At 42.5% G+C, this 20,142-nt stretch overlaps 1 protein-coding gene across 1 annotated transcript in view; it reads left to right on the top strand.

Moving 5' to 3' along the window:
* Positions 1-20,142, top strand: part of ADCY10 (adenylate cyclase 10) — a 178,465-nt gene that overhangs the window by 125,758 nt on the left and 32,565 nt on the right. Inside the window, 4 exon segments of the mRNA XM_087958990.1 lie at positions 7,661-7,810; positions 8,152-8,389; positions 9,423-9,530; positions 10,389-10,564. Of these exon segments, the coding sequence (XP_087815116.1) occupies positions 7,661-7,810; positions 8,152-8,389; positions 9,423-9,530; positions 10,389-10,564 (672 nt within the window).

Below are 20,142 nucleotides of genomic sequence, written 5' to 3'. Positions count from 1 at the left end.
CAGAGAAATGCTGCAATATGTCCGCACCATCTATTTCCCCACCATCCTCCTGAAATGCATACAGCATTTGCTGGGAGAAAGAGACAATGTGTAGGAAGGAAAGAGTTTTGCTGGCTGCATGCATTCACTGGGAGAAGGAGATGAGCCCCTAGGAAGGGTAGAGTTTAGTCTCTGCCTGTATGCCTTCCATCCTCCCACCATTAGCCAGGGACTGAAAGCAAAAAGCAAGGAACGGAAGGAAGATTTCTCTGCTTCACCATTTGCCTTTGCTGGTGGAGTGAAGGTTAACATCTAGAAGGAGAGCGGAGCTGACGTTGCGGCAATACGACCGAATCCCTAGGGGCTCCTAGGGAGTACATCAAAATCCTGACAGCCGGTGGTCTATTGGCTCTAAATTGCCCGGAGGGATGACGATCGAGTAGAGGACACTCTGCTGATCTCAGGGACACCACAATATTCCTGGTAGATCCAGAGATAGCCTCTCTAGCTGACTTGAAAGGAAAGCAGTCATCGTGAACTGCTACAAGGCTGGGGCAGTCTCTGATGGAAAGAAAAGAGAAAGTGTGGCCAATCTAGGTGAGAATTTAAAACTTTTTAAATATCAAAGAAAAGAGGCCCCTGGGAAGAACAGGAAAAAGAGAAAGCCAGAATTAAAGGGTGGTGGGTTGATATCCCCCCCCCCCCCGCCGCCGCCCCCTGGAAGAAAGTGGTGAGGAAAGCCGTTTTTGGTGCAAATAGAAAGAGGACGCCATTAATTATGGAGTAAAGAACAGAAAATATTTTAAATTCTTTTAAAAACTGGACTGGACTGTTTGAACTTACAGAATTAAGCTAAGAAGACTAAGAAAAGAACATTGGATTTACTTTTGTTCTTGAATTACTTTTTTTCCTGACTTTTTATATAAGTATAATTTTTAAAGTTAAAAGGGAAAGCAGTGCAACAGTGCCACCTACAGGGGAGAAGAATTAAAAAACAGAGAGAGAAGGAGATATGATTATTGGACTATTAGGCTGACCTTGACAGCTGTAAAAAGTGAAGATAAAGATATAATTGTTTACAGAGACAGAGGGTTACACTGAGAATGTATATTGAAAACAGTGTAACTCTTGGACACTAAAAGAAACAAAGAAGATACGAAGAAACAGAAACCAGAACTCCTTCTGAACTGTTTGGATTAATTTTTTGTGTGAGTTGCTTTGATTAATGTGACAAAATTGCACTGTGGAATTTAGCAAAGAGAAGCAATTGAAGGCTGGATGCTGAGACTTGGTGATATAAGGTGAATTGCAACTGGATAATTAAATCATATCCTTCCTAGTAGATATTAACATACAAATCTTATATTTTTTATTTTTTTCTTTCCTTTTTGAATATCTTTTTACTATTTTTTTCTTTTCTTCCTTTCTTTTTCTGTACTTTTCCCCTTTTTTAAAAAAACAACCTAATTTTTGTATTTTCCTTTTTTATTATATACCATTTTACAAGGAGATGGATATTTCTTCTTTTCTCTCTCCTTGCTTTCATTCTTTTTGTTAGCCATTTTCATTATCATTTTTTTTTCACTCTCTTTCAGCTAGTTATGAAGGGGGGAAACTATATTTATTTTTACTTTTTATTTATAATTGAGATTTTTTTTTTTACTTTGGATGCTACTTTTACCTTCTCTTTGGATTGTACAACATTATTTATATGGAATACATTGGATTAGGGTGTAGTTCCCAAAGTGGGTGGTACCACCCCCTGGGGGGGTAGGATGCCTTAGGGGGGTGCTAAGAGGCAAGGGGGGCGGCTGGGGGTGCTAAGAGGTGGCAGGGGGGGGGCATTCGAGGTGCCGGCCCTGCAGGTTCACCCATTGACTAGCACCACTCCGGAGCTGGCACCTCCAATGCAGAAGCGGTGGCACATTATGTGCCACCGCGGCCGCGTTTAACACGCCACCCCCTGCCACCTCTTAGCGCCCCTCTGCCGACCCCCTTGGGGATGCTAAGAGGTGGCAGGGGGCATTCAAGGTGCCGGCTGGCCGTGCAGGTGCACCCATTGACTAGCACTGCTCTGGAGCCGGCGCCTCCAATGCGAAAGCGGTGGCATGTTATGTGCCGCTGTGGCCATGTTTGACATGCCACCCCCTGCCGCCTCTTAGCACCCCTCTGCTGGCCCCCTTGGGGATGCTAAGAGGTGGCAGGGGGGCATTCGAGGTGCTGGCCCTGCAGGTTCACCCATTGACTGTAGTAATGCTCAGAGCCGGCACCTCCATTGCAGAACTGGTGGCATGTTATGTGCCACCGTGGACGTGTTCGATGTGCCTCCCCCCTGCCACCTCTTAGCATCCCCAAGGGGGCCAGCAGATGGACACTAAGAGGCAACAGGGGGGCGTTCGAGGTGCCAGCCCTGCAGGCTCATCCCATTGACTGTTGTACTGCACTGGAACCGGCGCCTCAAATGCGGCAGCGCATTGGGAAAAGCCGCCACTACCACTTTCCCAAAGTGCCACCGCTGTTGCATTCTGTCTGTCTGTCCGTCCGTCCATCTGTCCATCCCTCCATCCATCCAAAAGGTCTGTCTGTTTGCCTGCCTGCCTTCCTGACTACCTACCTATCTGTCTGTCTTTCTGTCTACCTACCTACCTACCCATACATCCATCCAAAAGATCTCTCTGTCTTCCTGCCTGCCTACCTACCTACCTACCTATCTACCAATATAGATCTATCTATCTATCTATCTATCTATCTATCTATCTATCTATCTATCTATCTATCTATCTATCTATCTATCTATCTATCTACTTACCTACCTACCTACCTACCTACCTATCCATCCATCCATCCATCCATCCACAAGGTCTGTCTTACTGCCTGCCTGCCTACCACCTACCTACCTACCTATATATCTATCTGTCTGTCTGTCTGTCTGTCTGTCTGTCTGCCTGCCTGCCCCCCCTCTCTCCCTCCCTCCCTCCATCCATCCATGTTTGAAGAGCCACCCCCGCAAGCACATCGGGAAAGTAGAACAAAGTCAGTCTGGGAGGGAGGGAGGGAGAGAGAGAGAGAGAGAGAAAGAGAGACCTGATGCATCAGATTGAATGAGGCCTAGTTTAGACTGAGGCCCTTTTCCACTTTGAAACATCTTTACCAGCATATTGAAACCTCTTTGGCTTCTATTAAAAGTTTTGTGGACGAAACATGGTCAAGACTATCAGGAAGCTCTCACATTTTGTTGAGGCTTTAAACAGGATCCATTGGACCAGATCTCCACCCTAAAAATTACTTTTCCCCAATGTATTACAGTGCTAATTCTGAAGAAGGCACAACCAAAATGTACTGGTAAATTACAAGGAGAACACACACACACACATACACAGACACTCTTTTCTAACCCTGCTGGAGCAGGTGATTGGACTAGAATAGATATCTCATTATCTTTCTCCTCCCTCTCTCCCTCCCTCCTTCTTTATTTGTTTTTCTTTCTGTCCCTTCCTTCCATCCCCCTTCTTTGTCTGACCCTTTTTCTTTCTTTCCTTTTCTCTTTCTTTTCTTCCTCTCTTTTTCTCTTTCTTTTCTTCCTCTCTTCCTCTCTTTCTTTTCTCTCTCTCTTTCCCTCTCTCAGGCTCACCCCTTTAGATCAGGGGTCGCCAAACTTTTGGACCTCAGGGACCACCAAACTCATAATTTTAATCCCGGAGACCACTAATATGAATTTTGACTGACAGTGGCTTTCTGGCATTGGTGGGAGAGAGAGAGAGAGAGAGAGAGGTCTGATCCAACTTCTCTCTCTCCCTCTCTCTCACACACACAGGCAGGGGTGGGATTTAGACCCCTGTTCTAAAGCTTTCAAAACTCCAAAAACAGATCAAGTAGCTCTGGGGAGGCCAGTCATAAATTAGAACACTTGCTAAACAACCGGCCATTAAGTGAGGACCACTTGTATTTGGTTTGCCAGTCACATGATCAGCAAGCCACACCCTCAAATTAGGCCATGCCCACAGAAATTTTAATCCCACCCCTGGGTGGGGGGCACCAAGGATGAGTTTGTAGCACCAAGGGGGTGGTGGACTTAAAAAGTTTGGGAACCACTGCACTACAGCATATATTACAGTATTCTAGGATGAGGCATTTACCTTTCTTCAACTTTGTTCTCCTGTAGGAGATATCCTGCGGTCAACCTTCATCTTGCAAGAGTCCTTTAGGTGTGAAGGGAGTAACTTTTATGTTCCTGACTGTCTGGCATATTGGGAGTGAGACTATGTGGGCACTTTGTTAAGCCTCCAAGGAACTGTTATATATGAATGGAATTATTTAGTATCAAAAATTCTAACCAATTTCACACCCAATTATTTAAGGATAGTTTTCCAAGAAATTTAGTTTTACATTGAACTCATTATTTTTCTCCAAAAATGGAAGATAAAGCAGAATTAGATATATTGAAAATAAAAGGTATGTGTCCTAAAATGATAGTTCCATGTTGCTTATCATTCCTTTCTGATGGAGTTTAATGAAACTCACCATGTGACGTCCCAGTACTCCATCTTTTCCTATATGTAACTATGAGGATATTTGATAAATTTATAGTGGCTCTTCTCACAATATATTTCATCCAGCCAGCCAGATCTTTTTAATAGACTGCATATAGGTAATTGTCCTATTACTGTAGTGATTTAAAAAGTCACCCATCACTGAAATGAATTATTGAATGAATTATTTGAAATAGCACAAAGCTTTTCTGCATTACTGTTATTTTAACAATTATTAAACCAACAATGGTTAGATAATTCTAGACGATATAAGTTACTAGTGATAATTACTACAAACATTCTAACTGAATCAAAACACACTGTATTGATGATATAAAAGTCTGTACACTTCTCAAAGCTTCAGGAGATCATTAGTATGCTCCACTAAAGGCCTTATCCTTTTCTCTATATACCTCTGTAAAACTTGTGGCACCCCAATTTCTGTTTTATTTTATTTATTTATTTATTTGATTTGTCAATCGCTTACAAGATAATAGGTATAAGTACAAACATGAAATGGATACATATAAGAAAAATAAAAAGAATCAATAGGACAGGGATGGTAGGCATGCTGGTGCACTTATGCATGCCCCCTACAGACCTCTTAGGAAAGGGGTGAGGTCAATAGTAGACAGTCTAAGCTAAAGCTAAAGTTTTTGGGGTTTGGGGAAAAAAACCACAGAGTCAGGTAGAATATTCCAGACATTGACCACTCTGTTGCTGAAGTCATATTTCCTGCAATCAAGTTTGGTGCAGTTAACCTTGAGTTTGTATCTATTGTGTGCTCTTGTATTGTTATGGTTGAAGCTGAAGTATTCATTGACAGGTAGGACATTGCAATATATAATTTTATGTACAATACTTAGATCGGACCGAAGGTGACATAGTTCTAGGTTTTCTAGGTCTAGAATTTCAAGTCTGGTGGCATAAGGTATTCTGCAATGAGTAGAGGAGTGGAGAACTCTTGTGAAATATTTCTGGACTTTCTCAACTGTATTAATATCAGATGCGTAATGTGGGTTCCAGACTGATGAGCTGTAATAGAGTATTGGTCTAGCAAATGTTTTGTATGCTCTAGTTATTAATGTAATATTACCAGAGAAAAAGCTACGTTAACATTTTAACACCTTTTTGGCTATGTACCGTATTTGCCGGCGTATAAGACGACTTTTTTGCCCAAAAACATGCCTCCAAGTGGGGGTCGTCTTATACGCCGGTATATCCACTGCCGGCTTTCGGATGCTTGTTGGACGCAGCGAAGGCGCCTCTGGCTTCCCGGATCCCCTGCGTCGCTTCCGCTTCATCCCGCTCGCCTCGCTCCGCCCGAGGCTGCAGCCTTCCTGCTCTTCCCACGGCCCCTGGCACTCCGCCTGCCGCTGCAGCCCCGGGGATTTCTGGAGGGCGTTTCTGGTGGTGGTGGGGGGTCGTCTTATACGCCGGGTCGTCTTATACGCCGGCAAATACGGTAGTTACAGTGGGCTCTAGCACTTAGATCATTAGAGATGAGTATTCCAAGATCCTTGACAGAGTTTGGATCATCAACTTGACTTGTATTTTATTTTCTTGTATTTTATTTTCTGATTTTTTTTTGCCAATATGTAAGACAGAGCATTTATTTGTTGAGATTTGAAGTTGCCATTTGTTTGACCATTCTGATACATAGTCAAGGTCTTTTTGAAGGGTAGCAGTATTGTCTGTGGTGTTGAATAGCTTTACATCATCAGCGAAGAGAATGCAGTTGCTCTTAAGATGATCACAGAGGTCATTTATGTAGAGTATGAAGAGAGTTGGTCCTAGAACATTGCCTTGGGGGACACCACTGTTGACAGGTACAGAATTTGATAGGATGCTCCCAATTTTGACCATTTGTTGTCTGTTTAACAGGAATGCTTCTATCCAGTTATGCAGGTGTCCAGAGATACCATAAGATTTTAGTTTTAGGAGTAGTTTGTCATGTACCACTGAATCAAAGGCTTTACAGAAGTCCGTATATATTGCGTCTATTGTTTTGCCCTGATCGAGTTGTGTAGTCCATATGTTTTTGCAGTGTAAGAGTTGCAGATTACAGGATAGTTTTTTTTCTGAAACCAAATTGTTTATTAGAGAGTAGGTTGTTTGTCTCTAAGTGGAGGATAATGGATTGGTTAATAATTGATTCCATGACTTTACAGGTGATGCAGCATAAAGAGATTGGTCTATAATTTTCATCTAGGTTGGGGTCTGTTGTACCCTTCTTTTTTGGACATATTCTGAGTGCAGGTAGAAGATGCTTTGTTAGCTATTCTATAGCATTTATAGACTTTATGATACCAGCACATAGCTATTGTCAGATAACTTTGTATTTCTCTGATCCAGCATGAATGTGGTGTCCTCCCTTCTTATTTGGACAAAAGTTTTCTTAAATGCATGACTTGTGACGCTTTGCTGTAACAACAAAGCAGAGGCTTGGATCTGCCCTACTATTCCTGGCTGCTTTTGACTCTTTCCCTTCTTTCTCCCCATAGTTTGGACCACAGGAATTATTATATGCTTATGTAATGATTCATACTTTGCGAAACAGGCATTATGTGGGTGCTGCATGGGAGTGGAGATCTTACAAGAAACTGCCTGATAGGCAGTTTGTGTGACATAGCTGAAATGGAATTCTAATTTGTCAACACCCTCCATCAGCTATTTTTAAGCAAAGCAAGAGAGATAGTGAATAAGAATGAGCAAGGGGTTGAAATAACATGAGAGAGATAGCTGCAGAAAATAATCATGGGGCAAGAGAAGGACAAAGGATCAAGAAATTATAAGAGAAGGAAAGTGAGTGGCTCACAAGAGAGAAAAATGAGAGTGAAAACAGAAGATGGAGAGGGAAACAAAAAGAAAAAATGGAGAAAAAACAATATGAGTGCAAGGAAGCTGCAATTCCTGGTCTGCAGGATGAATGGAAGCTTCCTTATAAAGCAGATCTAAAAGATGGCCAAACTCCAGGGTCTACTCATCTGTCAGATTTTGCCCCTCCCTCAACCTGAGGTGAGGTGAGATAGAACAATTGGAACTTGTTTTACTTGCCAGGCAGGTAGGAATAGGGAAACTACAACCACCAATCACTGCTGACCCACATTCAGTTCTTAGGAATCTACTAATTTTCCATGTTAATGAGGAAGGCTGTGGGGACAGACCAGATTTATGCTTGCACACATTGTGCTACTTCACAGACTGATGGCCTTAAAACTTTTTTTCAGCTATCCTTCTTTTCTTTCCTTTTTTGCGGGGATGGGTGATGGAAGTGCATCAAGGAACCAAACTGAGTTTAGGTACAAGTTTTGTTCTAAAAGAAAAAAATCCTTTCTTTTAGATTTTAATAAGGTAGATATATGAATTAATTAGATTGCTACCTCACATGAATTTGCTTTTGAAATGTTGGTTCCAGATGACCCACCAAACTTCATTGCCAAATAGGGATTTCAGTTTGGCTCTTTCTGATCTGAGTTCATTGTTTTTTCTTATTATACCTGACCTGGTATCACATAGTAATTAAAAACTTTGAAGATTGTTGGGCTTCAGTATCCTTCTGTTTCTGTGTTGATGAGGTATGTTAGAGATTAAAGTTGCTGTGGGAGCTTATGGAAAATTCTTTCTTCTTTATTTTTGGTAGAGCTGAAAATTCAGAACTAGAATTTTTAAAAAGAATGGATGAAATAATCTTGCTTACTGGCATGAGCAAGAAAAGGACCGAGACCCCTGGCTCCCAGGACTGTGAATGCAAAGAAATTGTGGAGTCTGTCACTGTGCCTTTATCTCAGCACTACTTGGCTCTAGGGGATTATAGTCGGGCTTTTTATTACCTGTTGGAATCTGCATCTGCTTATGTCAACCACTCCCACAACTACATGGTAAGTAGGAACACCCATTCTTTTCTCTTCCAACCAGCTTCTTCATTACTCCTACAGCAAAGGATACTCTAGATCATGGATGTCAAACTCACAGCATCACGTTGCTATCAGGTGATGTTCATAATGTTTTTCCCATTCGTGGAGCTGGGTGAGCCTGCACATGATGTATCTGGCCTTCCAGTCAATCTTGACTCCTGGCAATTGCCTGGATTAGTCCAGGAAGTTTTCTTGGCAGTGATTTTCAGAAGCAATTCTTCATTGTTTCCTTCCTAGGGCTGGGAGAAATGACTGAGCCAAGTTTACCCAACTTGTGCCTAAGACGGGGTCTGATGTCTTCAGTCACTATACCCAACTGTTTCTCTATGAATATAAATGACCTGTTTACAGATTAAAGTAACCTTTTCCATGTAGCTGAAAAGCAGTTACAGCACTGTTCAAATCCAAACAGGAGTTTAATAGAAAAATTACAAGAAAAAATGAAATGCTCCAAATTCATTTTCCTTGCCAAAACCTTTGTAAAAAAAAGATTGGAGAATGTTCAAAAAATTGTAACAGACTGCAAGAGTATGAGTCAATCTAGCATGCTGACAGCTAATGAATGATATGTCAAGCTTTTATTATGCTAAATTTTAGTGCTAGGGGAACATGCCACTTGGCAAATCAGCATATTTAGTTCCCCACTTTTATATTTAAAGTAAGCTTGTTCTCTCTTTTCTGTCTGGGTGGGTATGACTAACCAAAATACTGTTAAACCTGGCAAGTTGTTGGGCCTTGCCAAAATAACAAAGACCCAAATCACTTCCCCCTCTGTAAAAAAACTGAACTGGTTTACCAGGTTATCTTTTTCTATATGGTGAATAGATTCTAGATGGTGAATACATGCTACGTCTTCATCCTGGATTCACCTCCTCTATGGTATCTGAGTATTTGTTTTTGAAAATTTATAACATATGGTGAGGGAATTGATAGTAGTTGGGGATCACCATATATCATGCAGAAATGAATTTTTCCTGTTCTGTTATTCTTATTTGAGGCCTTTACATATCTGAATACAGCAGAGAACCTCTTGAGATCTTCGGAATTCAAGCATAAACTCATTAACCAATTTGAGGTGTCCATTTTGTACAGCCTGAAGGGAGAGGTAAGACAATTGTGTATGGCTATAGCCATTTGCATACTTACCTCTTCTCTGAATACAGTAAAGCCCACTAGAATATCCCATTCTCTACAGCTGCTCAGTCAGAAGTACAGTATTACTTCAGTTGTCATTTTATTATATGGTCTCCCTTCATGCCACTTGCTGTAACAGAAATTCTTCCATTGCTACTTGTAATGATCAGTAAGCCTCTCCCTACATTTAGATTTATTAGAGAAATGTCCTCAGAAGCTTTTCACAATTAGTTCATTGATTTGTCAGGTATGACACACCCCTTGATCTTGCTGGTTTTTTACAAGGCTTCTTGATATAATTCTGACATATCCTTTATCTCCCTGTGCTCCTTCCCCCATCTCTGGGGCACTCATGAAAACAGAGAAGATACATAGGAAGCAGGTAGAAGACCCTACAAAGTGCTGTGTCTTCTGCTTCTATGCTATATAAAGATACAAAAATAATTTCATAGAAGTGTTTAGTACAAAAGAAGTCTCATTATTTTTTCTTGGCTGATTTAAATATATATTCTTGTGTTTTAAGCAGAGGTGGTATTCAGCAGGTTCTGACCAGTTCCGGAGAACCAGTGGCAGAAATTTTGAGTAGTTCGGAGAACCAGCAAATACCACCTCTGATTGGAGATTTTACAGTATCCTTCCCCATCAAGCCATGCCCACAAAACTGGTAGTAAAATTTTTTGAATCCCACCACTGGTTTTAAGTAGATTTAGCCATGCTGCAAGATCGTGATTTTATGAGGAGAGGTCTTCACACATTTTTAGGCATCATAAAGGAGATATACAAAAAAAATCATAATTTCTTTTATTATTATCTGTCTGCATGTCTATAGGTCTGTTACAATATGGGTCAAATTACTTCTGCAAAAAAACTGCTAAAGAAGGCTTTGAGCTTACTGAAGAAAACCTTCCCAATAACTGTTGTAGGAGCCTTTTGCATGTTTATGGTGGAAACCTCCAAACATTTGTCTCATCAGAACAAACAAACTTTATGGCAAATATCCAGTGGGTAAGGATACTCACAAACGGTTTATAAAGGCTGAGGGTGGGTGGGCTGCAGTGGGAGAAGGGAGCATTTTAGAACAGAACAGAACAGGAATTGGAAGGTACCTTGGTCTTCTAGTCCAACCCCCTACTTAAGCAGAGACCCTATACCTATGATGGAGAACCTATGGCATGCAGAGCCATGCTGTCACCCCAGCTCAGTTCCACTGCACCTGCGCACATGCACGTGCCTCCTACTCGTCAGCTGATTTTCAAGTTATGCCATGCATGCGCAGGGCGGGGCACATGCGGGAGATACATGCGCATGCGTGGGGGCAGGGGGCACAGGGAGGGTGCGGTGCAGCCCCCCACGTTCCCCGTTGTGAGCCTAGTAGGCCCCCTTGCAGCCTCCAGGAGCAAAGATAGGGTGCGGGGGTTGTGCGACCCGTTTTTGCTCCCAGGAGGCTGCAGGGAGTCTTACTAGGCTCAAAACAGGGAGCGCGGGGGTTACGCGTACATGCACGGGGTGGGGGGGTGGAGTATGGGGGGGTCACGTGTGCATGCACAAGCAGGTGGGGCGAGCAGGAGGGGTCGTGTGCACATTGCATTATGTGGGTACAGGCACACATGTGTGCTATTACATGCGTATGCGCACACTTTCAGCACATGATGACAAAAAGGTTAGCCATCACTGCCCTATAGCATTCTGGACAAAATGGCTGTCCAATCTCTTCTTTAAAAACTCCAGTGATGGAGTACTCCCAACTTCTGAAGGCAAGCCGTTTCACTGGTTGATTGTTCTCATTGTCAGGATTATTTTCTTTAGTTCTAGGTTGTTTCTCTCCTTGATTAGTTTCCACCCATTGCTTCTTGTCTTGCCTTCTGGTGCTTTGGAAAATAGGTTGACCCCCCCCCCCCTGTCTTTGTAAGAGTCCCTCAAATATTGGAACCATTCTATCATGTCTCCCCTAGCCCTTCTTTTCACCAGCCATACCTAATTCCTACAATCAAACAATAAATATCTAAAGCAATCATTAATAAAAATAAAAATAATCATTCAAATATGCAAAATACACAGGAGAGAATGAATAACAGAATAAGAGAGTTGAAAGGGACCTTGTAAGTCTTCTAGTTTAACCCCCTACTTAAGCAGAAGACCCTACACCCGTGATGGCAAACCTATGGCACGCAGAGCCACTTCTGCCGGCATGCGAGAGGTCACCTGGAAGAGCCCCACTGCGCATGCCTGTGCACTGCCTGCCCAACAACTGATTGTTGGGTATCTGGCACGCAAGGGGCGGGAGGGGCGCGGGAGATGCGTACACATGCACAGAGATGCGCGGGATACACAGGGGGATTGTGCGCACATGCACAGGGGGCAAGGGGTGTGTGCACTTTGCCTACTGGGTGCTGGCACAGGAGACAAAAAAGGTTAGCCACTACTGCCCTAAACCATTTCTGGCAAGTGACAATCCAAGTCTCTTCTTGAAAGCCGCCAGAGATTAACTTCTAAGAACAAGCTGGTTGATTGTTCTTACTGTCAAAAAAATTCTACTTATTTCTGGGTTGAATTTGTCAGTTTCCATCCATTGTTCCTTTCCTGGTCTTTCGGTGCTTTGGAAAATAGGTTGTCCCCCTCCTCTCTATGACAGCCCCTCAAATATTGGAACACTGTTATTAAAAAAAACCTATCTGATTTTTTTCCAACCCTCAGGTGGTTCCCCAGTGCCAACAGATTTTTGAAAGATATTACAGATTAACAGAATTGGAAGGGATTTTGTAGGTCATCTAGTCCAATCCTCCACCCAAGCAAGAGACCCTGCACCATTTCTGACAAATGGCAATCCAATCTTTTCTTGAAAGCTTCCAGTGATGAAACTCCCACAATGCCTGAAGGCTGTTCTATTGGTTGATTGTTCTTACTGTCAGAAAATTTCTCCTTGTCTTCTACATGGAATCTCTCCTTGATCAGCTTCCATCCATTATTCCTTGTCTGACCTTTCCAAGGCCTTGGAAAATAGCTTGACCCCCTCCTCTCTGTGGCAGCTCCTCAAATATTGGAACACTACTATCACGTCTCCTCTGGTCCTTTTCTTCACTAGACTAGCCATGCCTAGTTCTTACAACCATTTTTCATATGTTTTAGCCTCCAGGCACGTAATCATCTTTGTTGTTCTTCTCTGAGATTCTTCTTTTGAGAATCTCAACATGTTTTTCATAGTGTGGTGACCCAAACTGGATGCAGTATTCTACAAGTGGCCTTACAAAGGCTTTATAGAGCAGTACTAGTACCTCATGTGATCCTGATTCAGTACCTCTGTTAATGCAGTCTAGGATTGCATTGGCTTTTTTGGCAGCTGCAGCACTCTGTTGGTTCATATTTAGTTGATTGTCCACTAGGACTCAAAGATCCCTCTCACAGTTACTTCTATTAAGCCATGTTTCACCTAAATTGTACATGTACTTTTGGTTTTACTTGCCTAAGTGTAAGACTTTACCTTTCTTTACATTGAATTTCATTTTGTTAGATAGAGCTCAGTGTTCAGGTTCATCTGGATCTGGACCCTATCACCTAGGGTGTTTGCTATTTCTGCCATCTGAGTATCATCTGCAAATTTGATAAGTTCCCCTTCATCTAAGTTATTTATGAAGATAGTGAAGAGTACTGGGACCAAGATGGAACCTTGTGGTACTCCACTGCTTATACTCCTCCATGTAAACATAGTACCATTAAGGCTACTCATTGACAGAGGTGGGATTCAGTCAGTTCAGATTGATTCGAGTGAACCAGTTAAATTTTTGCGCAGTTTGGAGAACTGGCTAATTGCACCACTGTCTGGCCCTGCCCAATCCACCCACCCCTTCCCTCTTCTCCCAGTCACTCCTTATTTCACCTCACCTGCCTAGGCTGCCTGCCTAGAGTCACACCCGTGACATAGCTGCTGCTGCTCTCTGGTTCCCACGCTTGCCTTGTGTTGTAGCCCGGAGTGGTCCTCCTTAACAAGCCTCAAACCGTTGTTGCTCCTCCAAGCCTGGGTTCCCTGCAGTAGCACTGGAAGAAAGGGAGTCCAATTTTGGTGGGGATAAGGCTCCACCCCAGCCATGTGTTTTCCAGCCCAGACTGCTTGGAGTGAAAAGCATGCAATATGCTGCCGCTCCTGGGTTCCCTGCACAAGCAGTGGAAGAAAGGTAGTCTTATTGTGAGGGCAGGTGTTTCCAAGGCCGATCCTAGAGGGAAACAGAGATGAGTGCCCCTTGCCTCCTCGCAGCTCTAATTCTTAAAATTTTTAGCTAGTAGTGAATAGAATCTAATCAGAGATGCTTTGCTGATTCTTGTTGATTTGTTTTATTTGTATTTCTTTATTTTATGTTGCTGAATTGCATTGACATGTGTGTCCCTTCTTGTGCACAGTCCAGAAGCTTTTCTGATTCTTTGCAACAAAAATTACCGACCTCTGGCTTTGCTCTACTTTTCAAATGTGCCGCCACTGCCGTGTTCTAGGTGCCGTCCTTGCAGGTCCACCCCATTGAGCCTGCTGCACCGAAGGGACCTGCCCAAGCAAGTCCGAGTGGAGTGGCAGGGAAAGGGTGCAAGCCATTCCCCCCACCCACCCATGCCTCCTAACCCCAATTCCACCTCCATGCACGCATGCCCTTGCCAACCTACAGAAGGCTGCTGGGGGTGAGGTGGTGTTGTCCCAGACCCCAGACTGATTGGATGGGTGGGTGCAGGAGACTCCTTAATCCGGATTGCAACTGGGAAAGGGTGCAACCCTGTTCCGTTTTCCCCTACCCACCATTCTTTCCCCAATGGAGGGAGAAAAGCCAGATGGCCCTCCTTACAAAAGGGGTGGGGAGGAATTAACATACTGGCTTTTGTTTCACTAAATACACATCGAGATAAGGGGGGGAGTTCTAAACTCCCTTATGTATCCCTGTATGCCTGAGAAACCTCAGACGCTGCTTTGAACTCCTACATGAATTGTCTCACCTCAATAAAGGATTCCTTTTTGATACATTTTGATACGTTTTCAGAAGTTCATTCTAGTTGAGTGAATGGGAAAAGTTCTGTAGCCTGACATAAAGCAGTGTCTGCAATAGAGGTCAGCCCGGAGAGGAAATTAAACAAAAAACAAAAAACAAACCCCTTAACTCTGCTGAGGGGACCCTGCAAGAAAGGAAAATGTCTGAGTAAAGCAAGGACCAAGGGGAAGCCGAATGCTGGGGAGAAACGCCAACCAGATACTGACTCGGTGCACCCCATCAAAGATAGCGAGGCTGCCTACAAAACCTCCACCAAGCCCCGGTGGTCTATAGGTGTAGGAAAAAGAGACAGCTGGGACGGAAGAACCAGAGGAGTAACCTTCACCCGGGGCAATCGTAAACCTGGGTGGAAATTGGAGCTGGAGGCCCTATCGAATCAGGAAGAATGGGACGAGGAGCCACCGGCCGACGACCAAATGAGACGGTACATAAATTGCCTCGTGAGGGAATCCCTGGAGAACCTCAGCGTGAGGGATGCACCAGGACGACAACGCAGGAGAGTGAGGGAACCAGAAAATGAGAGAATCTGAGCCGCCACCCCAGATCCAGTGGAGATTGAGCGGGCAGAGGGACAAGCCGAAGAACCAGCAGCCATACCAGGTACCCAACCCCTAAATGCCCCGGATCAAGGGATTAACCCTGGCCAACCCAGAGACATACAAATGCAGAGGAAGGTCCACCCTTGGGGGTAAAATTCGATGGAGACCCCCAGAAACTGGGATTTTTCCTGGTGCAAGTGCTCACCTACATGCAAGAATATGGGTGGGATTTCCCAACCCAGGGGTCCCAAGTATGACTTGTCACCCTGGCCCTTGAAGGGGCAGCAGCCAGATGGATGGTGATGCTCCACAACGTCAACGCCCCAGAATTAAGGAACCTTGATCGCTTCATGACGGCCTTATGCCACCGCTTTGAGGACCCCCTCACCGATAGAAAAGCCCGCGACCGCATTAGAGTCATAAAACAAGGCCGTCACCCAGTAGCAGAATACATTGAGGAATTTTGGGACCTGGCCAGCCAGGTAGACTGGTCAGAGGATATCCTAGTCTGTTGGTTCAAAGATGGACTAAATGATGATTTATACGCTACCTGCCTGGCCTGTAGTGCCCCAAACCTTTTGCACGAATGGTACATGATGGCAGAGGAAGTGGAGATAGACATGACTTGAAACCGGTACCGCAGTGGCAACTCTTGGAAAAGATCCCCACCCCAGGGGAAATGGGAAGTCTTCAAACCCCAATCCACCATGACTCCAAGAACGTCTGGTTGTTTTAAGTGTGGAAAGGAGGGACACCATGCAGCAGAATGCCATTCAAAAACCCCTGCGAGAAAGCCAGACCACCCATCAGGGGGAAACCTGGAACATCCAGCCCTCGAGGAAAGGAGACTGGCCTGAGAGGCCGAGTAGATGTGGGATTCCGATTGCCCCCCCAACCCTGAGGAAGATTCCCAAATGCTCCAAGGGGACATGAGCCAGTCCAAAAGCGATCCGGAAGATGACCCGCTGGTAAGCAATCCAATTGAACCAATCACCCTACCCCTGAGACTGTTTATTCCCAGCCAAGGGAAGGGGGAGGAAGTTGCAGCATTGCTGGATTCAGGATGCACCCAATGCCTAATAAATCCCTCTCTTGCAGAGAAATTGGGGATCCAACTGAAAGAAATGGAAAATCCCATCGCTTTCTGCCAATTATATGGAACTATGGGGGGGGGGGGGAGCCAGCCAGGTTTACCACAGAACCATTGAAAATAAGACTAGGGAACCATAGGGAGATGCTCACATTCATTGTAGCCCCAGGAATGGAAGAGCTGCTAGTCCTAGGTCTCACATGGCTGAGGAAATGGAATCCAAAAATAAATTGGAGGAAAGGAACCGTACAATTCCAGAGAGACGTAATATTTGCAAATAGCTCAGAGGAAGGGATAAAGAAAGGGACAGAGAACAGAGAATCATCCATGACCAGACAGTCGGCTGAACCCATTAACATCCCCAATGAGTACCAGGATCTGGCCCAAGCATTTAGTGAGGAAGCTTGTGATGAACTCCCACCCCATCGAGCCACAGACTGCGCTATCAAAATCCTACCAGGGGCTAACTCCCAAAACCACAAATGTACTGCATGTGTCCAAGAGAACTGAAAGAACTCAGAGCATTTATCGATAAAAATTTAAAAAGGGGTTTCATTGAACCCACCCAACCAAAAATAGCTGCCCCAGTGTTATTCCATGAAAAGACAGATGGCTCCATGCGTCTGTGTGTTAATTACAAAAAATTGAATGCAATTTGCATAGAGAATATGTATCCACTCCCCCTCATGAAGGACATGTTAGCCCACCTCTCGAAAGGAAATATTTTTTCAAAGTTAGACCTACGAGAGGCATATTACCACATCAGAATAAAGGAAGGGGATGAGTGGAAGACAGCTTTTAACACACCATTGGGATGCTACAAATTTAAAGTCCTCCCCTTTGGACTGCAAGGAGCACCTGCCGTGTTTATGCAATTGATCAATGAAACCCTTCATGAATTTTTATATAAAAGGGTTCTAGTGTATCTTGATGATATTTTAATCTACACGGAAAAGATGGAAGAACACATCAAGCTACTTTGTACAGTCCTCACAAAACTCTTAGATGCTAAACTATATGCAAAACTCTCTAAATGTGAATTCCACCAAGAAAAAATTGACTATTTGGGGTATAGAATATCCCACGAGGGAATAGAGATGGACCCACAGAAAGTAAAAGCTGTACTGAACTGGGACCCACTGCACACCCGCAAACAACTGCAAAGCTTCCTGGGGTTTGCAAACTTTTATCACCAATTCATTCCAGCTTTTGCAAACATTGCCATCCCTATCACGAACTTGCTAAAAACAAAGAGGGGGAGAAACCCAAACCAAGGCAACCCCTTATCTGGACAATGGAATGCCAAGTGGCATTCAAGAAGCTCAAACGTGAAAAAAGAAGGCGGAGCCTCCTCGCCGACGGGCGGTAGATCGCAACTCTCTGCGGCTATCGTTCGTGCTCTTTCGTCGGAGAGCCCCAATCATCCTGATTAGGGGCTGAAACTGCCTTGGAGGGGCAGCGGAGTAAGAGGAAGCAACAAGCCTGTTTGTGGGGAGCCGCATCTCCCCCCCCCCGGGCTTGTTTTTTTTTCCTCCCGAAGACGACTGCAGCGATGGTCTAAAATGGCCATCCCGAAGAGGATGACTCAGCTTGACTAAGATTTGTGCAGGAGGGAAGAAAGAGGTGGATAACATCTGAACCGGGACAACTGGGCAACATAACCAAATAAAAGTACCCCGGGATTAAGGTAACATAGAACTTTTAAGAAAAGAAACGTGAGCGGCGAAATTACAAAGAGACAGAGAAAAAAAGGAAAATATTTTTGTCAGCTAAATGGGGCTTCGAACCGGGAAAGGAAGAAGCTGGAATTAAAGATTTTATGAAATTGGACTAAAATAATTTGGGAATAATCAAGTATAAAATTAAAGCTGGACTTAAGATTGTTAAAGAATAATAATAATAAAGTTTACAAATTGGAGACTGGATTGTGTTGGAATATTGAGGTTCGAAAAACCTTAAATAAAAATACAGGGGGAAAAAGTGAAGACTTCGTATAATGGAGAGTGTCACCTTTTGATAAAAATTTAGTTCAAATAAAAAGGAAAACATTTTGTTTTTGAATGAACTGATATGGATATAACATTACAGAAATATTGAAACAAAGTAAGAATTTTGGAAAGTGAAAGCAGAACCAGAATAAAGGAAAAAGTAAGGAAGGAAAGATTGTTTGTGGGACTGATTGATGTTTTTGGTTTAGACCCTGGACTGGAATAGCTGAGAACTTTAAAAAATTGAAAGAAGAAAGAAGGAAAGTAAAAGTGGTTTCTTTTTGTGGACTTTAAGGATCATAAAATATAAGAATGATGATATCTCTCTGGGATTTAAAAATGGAACTTAAAAATATGAGAGAATTACTACAGGAAAGAGGCGAATCACTTTGCTCTGTGCTAGAAAAAATGGAAATGGCGATTGAAGAACAAGAAGAAAGATTCTCAGAGGAGCAGGAATTGACTCAAGAAGAAGACATTTTGAATGGACAATTAACACAAAGAACGTTACAAAGAAGTGGGGAAAGAAGGAAGGTTAAAAAGTTGAATTTCAGGAAAGCAATTAAAAAGGGGAATAATTGTGAAGTTAGGAGATGCAGGAAGATTCAGCAGAAAAGGGGAAGGGAAGATATTAAGGAGATAAATTGGAATGAGAAAAGTTATGGGGAAAAGAGAGGGAGGAGAAGCAGTAAGAAACACGCATGTGAAGGGGAGAAACACAGAACTGGTAAAATGTTGAAAGGAAATTGTTTCTTTACAATTAAAAGAAGGAATACTTGTGAAGTCAGGAAATGCAGAAAGAATGAGAAAAGACATGGGCAAGAGAGGGGAGGAGAAGCAGTGGGAAACACGCGTGTGAAAGAGAGAAACACAGAACTAGTAAAATGTTGAAAAGAAATTGCCTTTTCAGAGATAATGGTTGATGAATTAAGGGGGGGATTCTGCAGGGTGACAAGGGGTAATAAGAATATTTCTGCAATTAAAAATATTTAGAAAATAGTTTAATATAGATACTGATAACTCTTATTAAAGGGGGGGAAATATGCTGTGGAATCCAATTGAGAAGATGTAATGACTAATGGTTTATTGGGAATTAAGATGAGGGAATAAAGGTATATTCTAATCATTAAGGTGGAACACTTAAAATAGTAAAAGGGGAAACTTATACTTGTTCTTTTTTCTTTTTGTGTGGGTGTGTTAAGATCTGTATTAATTTAGAATTTATAAAAAAAAGTGTAATGGAAAGGGAATGTGACAGACTAAAGAACCAGCTAAATTAATAAGCTTAATAAGTTTAATATAGATTATTAAAAGTAAGGAGAGACATTGAACTTCATTATTACCATTATTAGGCAAATATATAATGTTTATTTTTATTTTTAAAATAAATATTAAGGATTATACTTGAAATAATTGAAATGAAATTTAAAAATGTTTAGATTGGGATTAATGAAAGAACTTAGAATTAAACCTTATTATTATTTATTAGGCAAATATATATTGTTTAGCTTTACGTTTAAAAATAAATATTAAAGGATTATATTTGAAATAATTGAAATGAAACAAAATTGATTGAAATTAATGAAAGAGGCTAGAATTAATGTGTTTGTTTCTCTCCTTACTGAAAATTTGGAATGGAAAAGGTAATAATAGAATTAAGTATGCATATATCAATGTATAATTTCTGTCATATTTGTATGTAAAGATGATGACCCGGAAATATGTTGTCCACTAAAAAGAGATTTTTGTTTTTAATGTGAAAACTGAATAAAGTCTGTTTAAAAAAAAAAAAGAAGCTCAAACGTCTATTCTCAGCAGAACCAGTCCTTAAGCACCCAGATCCTGCACTACCTTTTGTCATCCAAGCAGATGCCAGTGATGTTGCAGTTGGAGCAGTCCTCCTCCAAAAGAATGGAAGTGAACAATTACAACAATGCGCTAA

Source organism: Notechis scutatus, chromosome 3, assembly GCF_049901735.1.
Source record: "Notechis scutatus isolate UNSWTSFEM ecotype Mainland chromosome 3, rNotScu1.2, whole genome shotgun sequence".
NCBI classification, from domain to species: Eukaryota; Metazoa; Chordata; class Lepidosauria; order Squamata; family Elapidae; genus Notechis; species Notechis scutatus.
The sequence above is the reverse complement of the archived record's forward strand: the minus strand, read 5'-3'. Positions and strand labels throughout refer to the sequence as shown.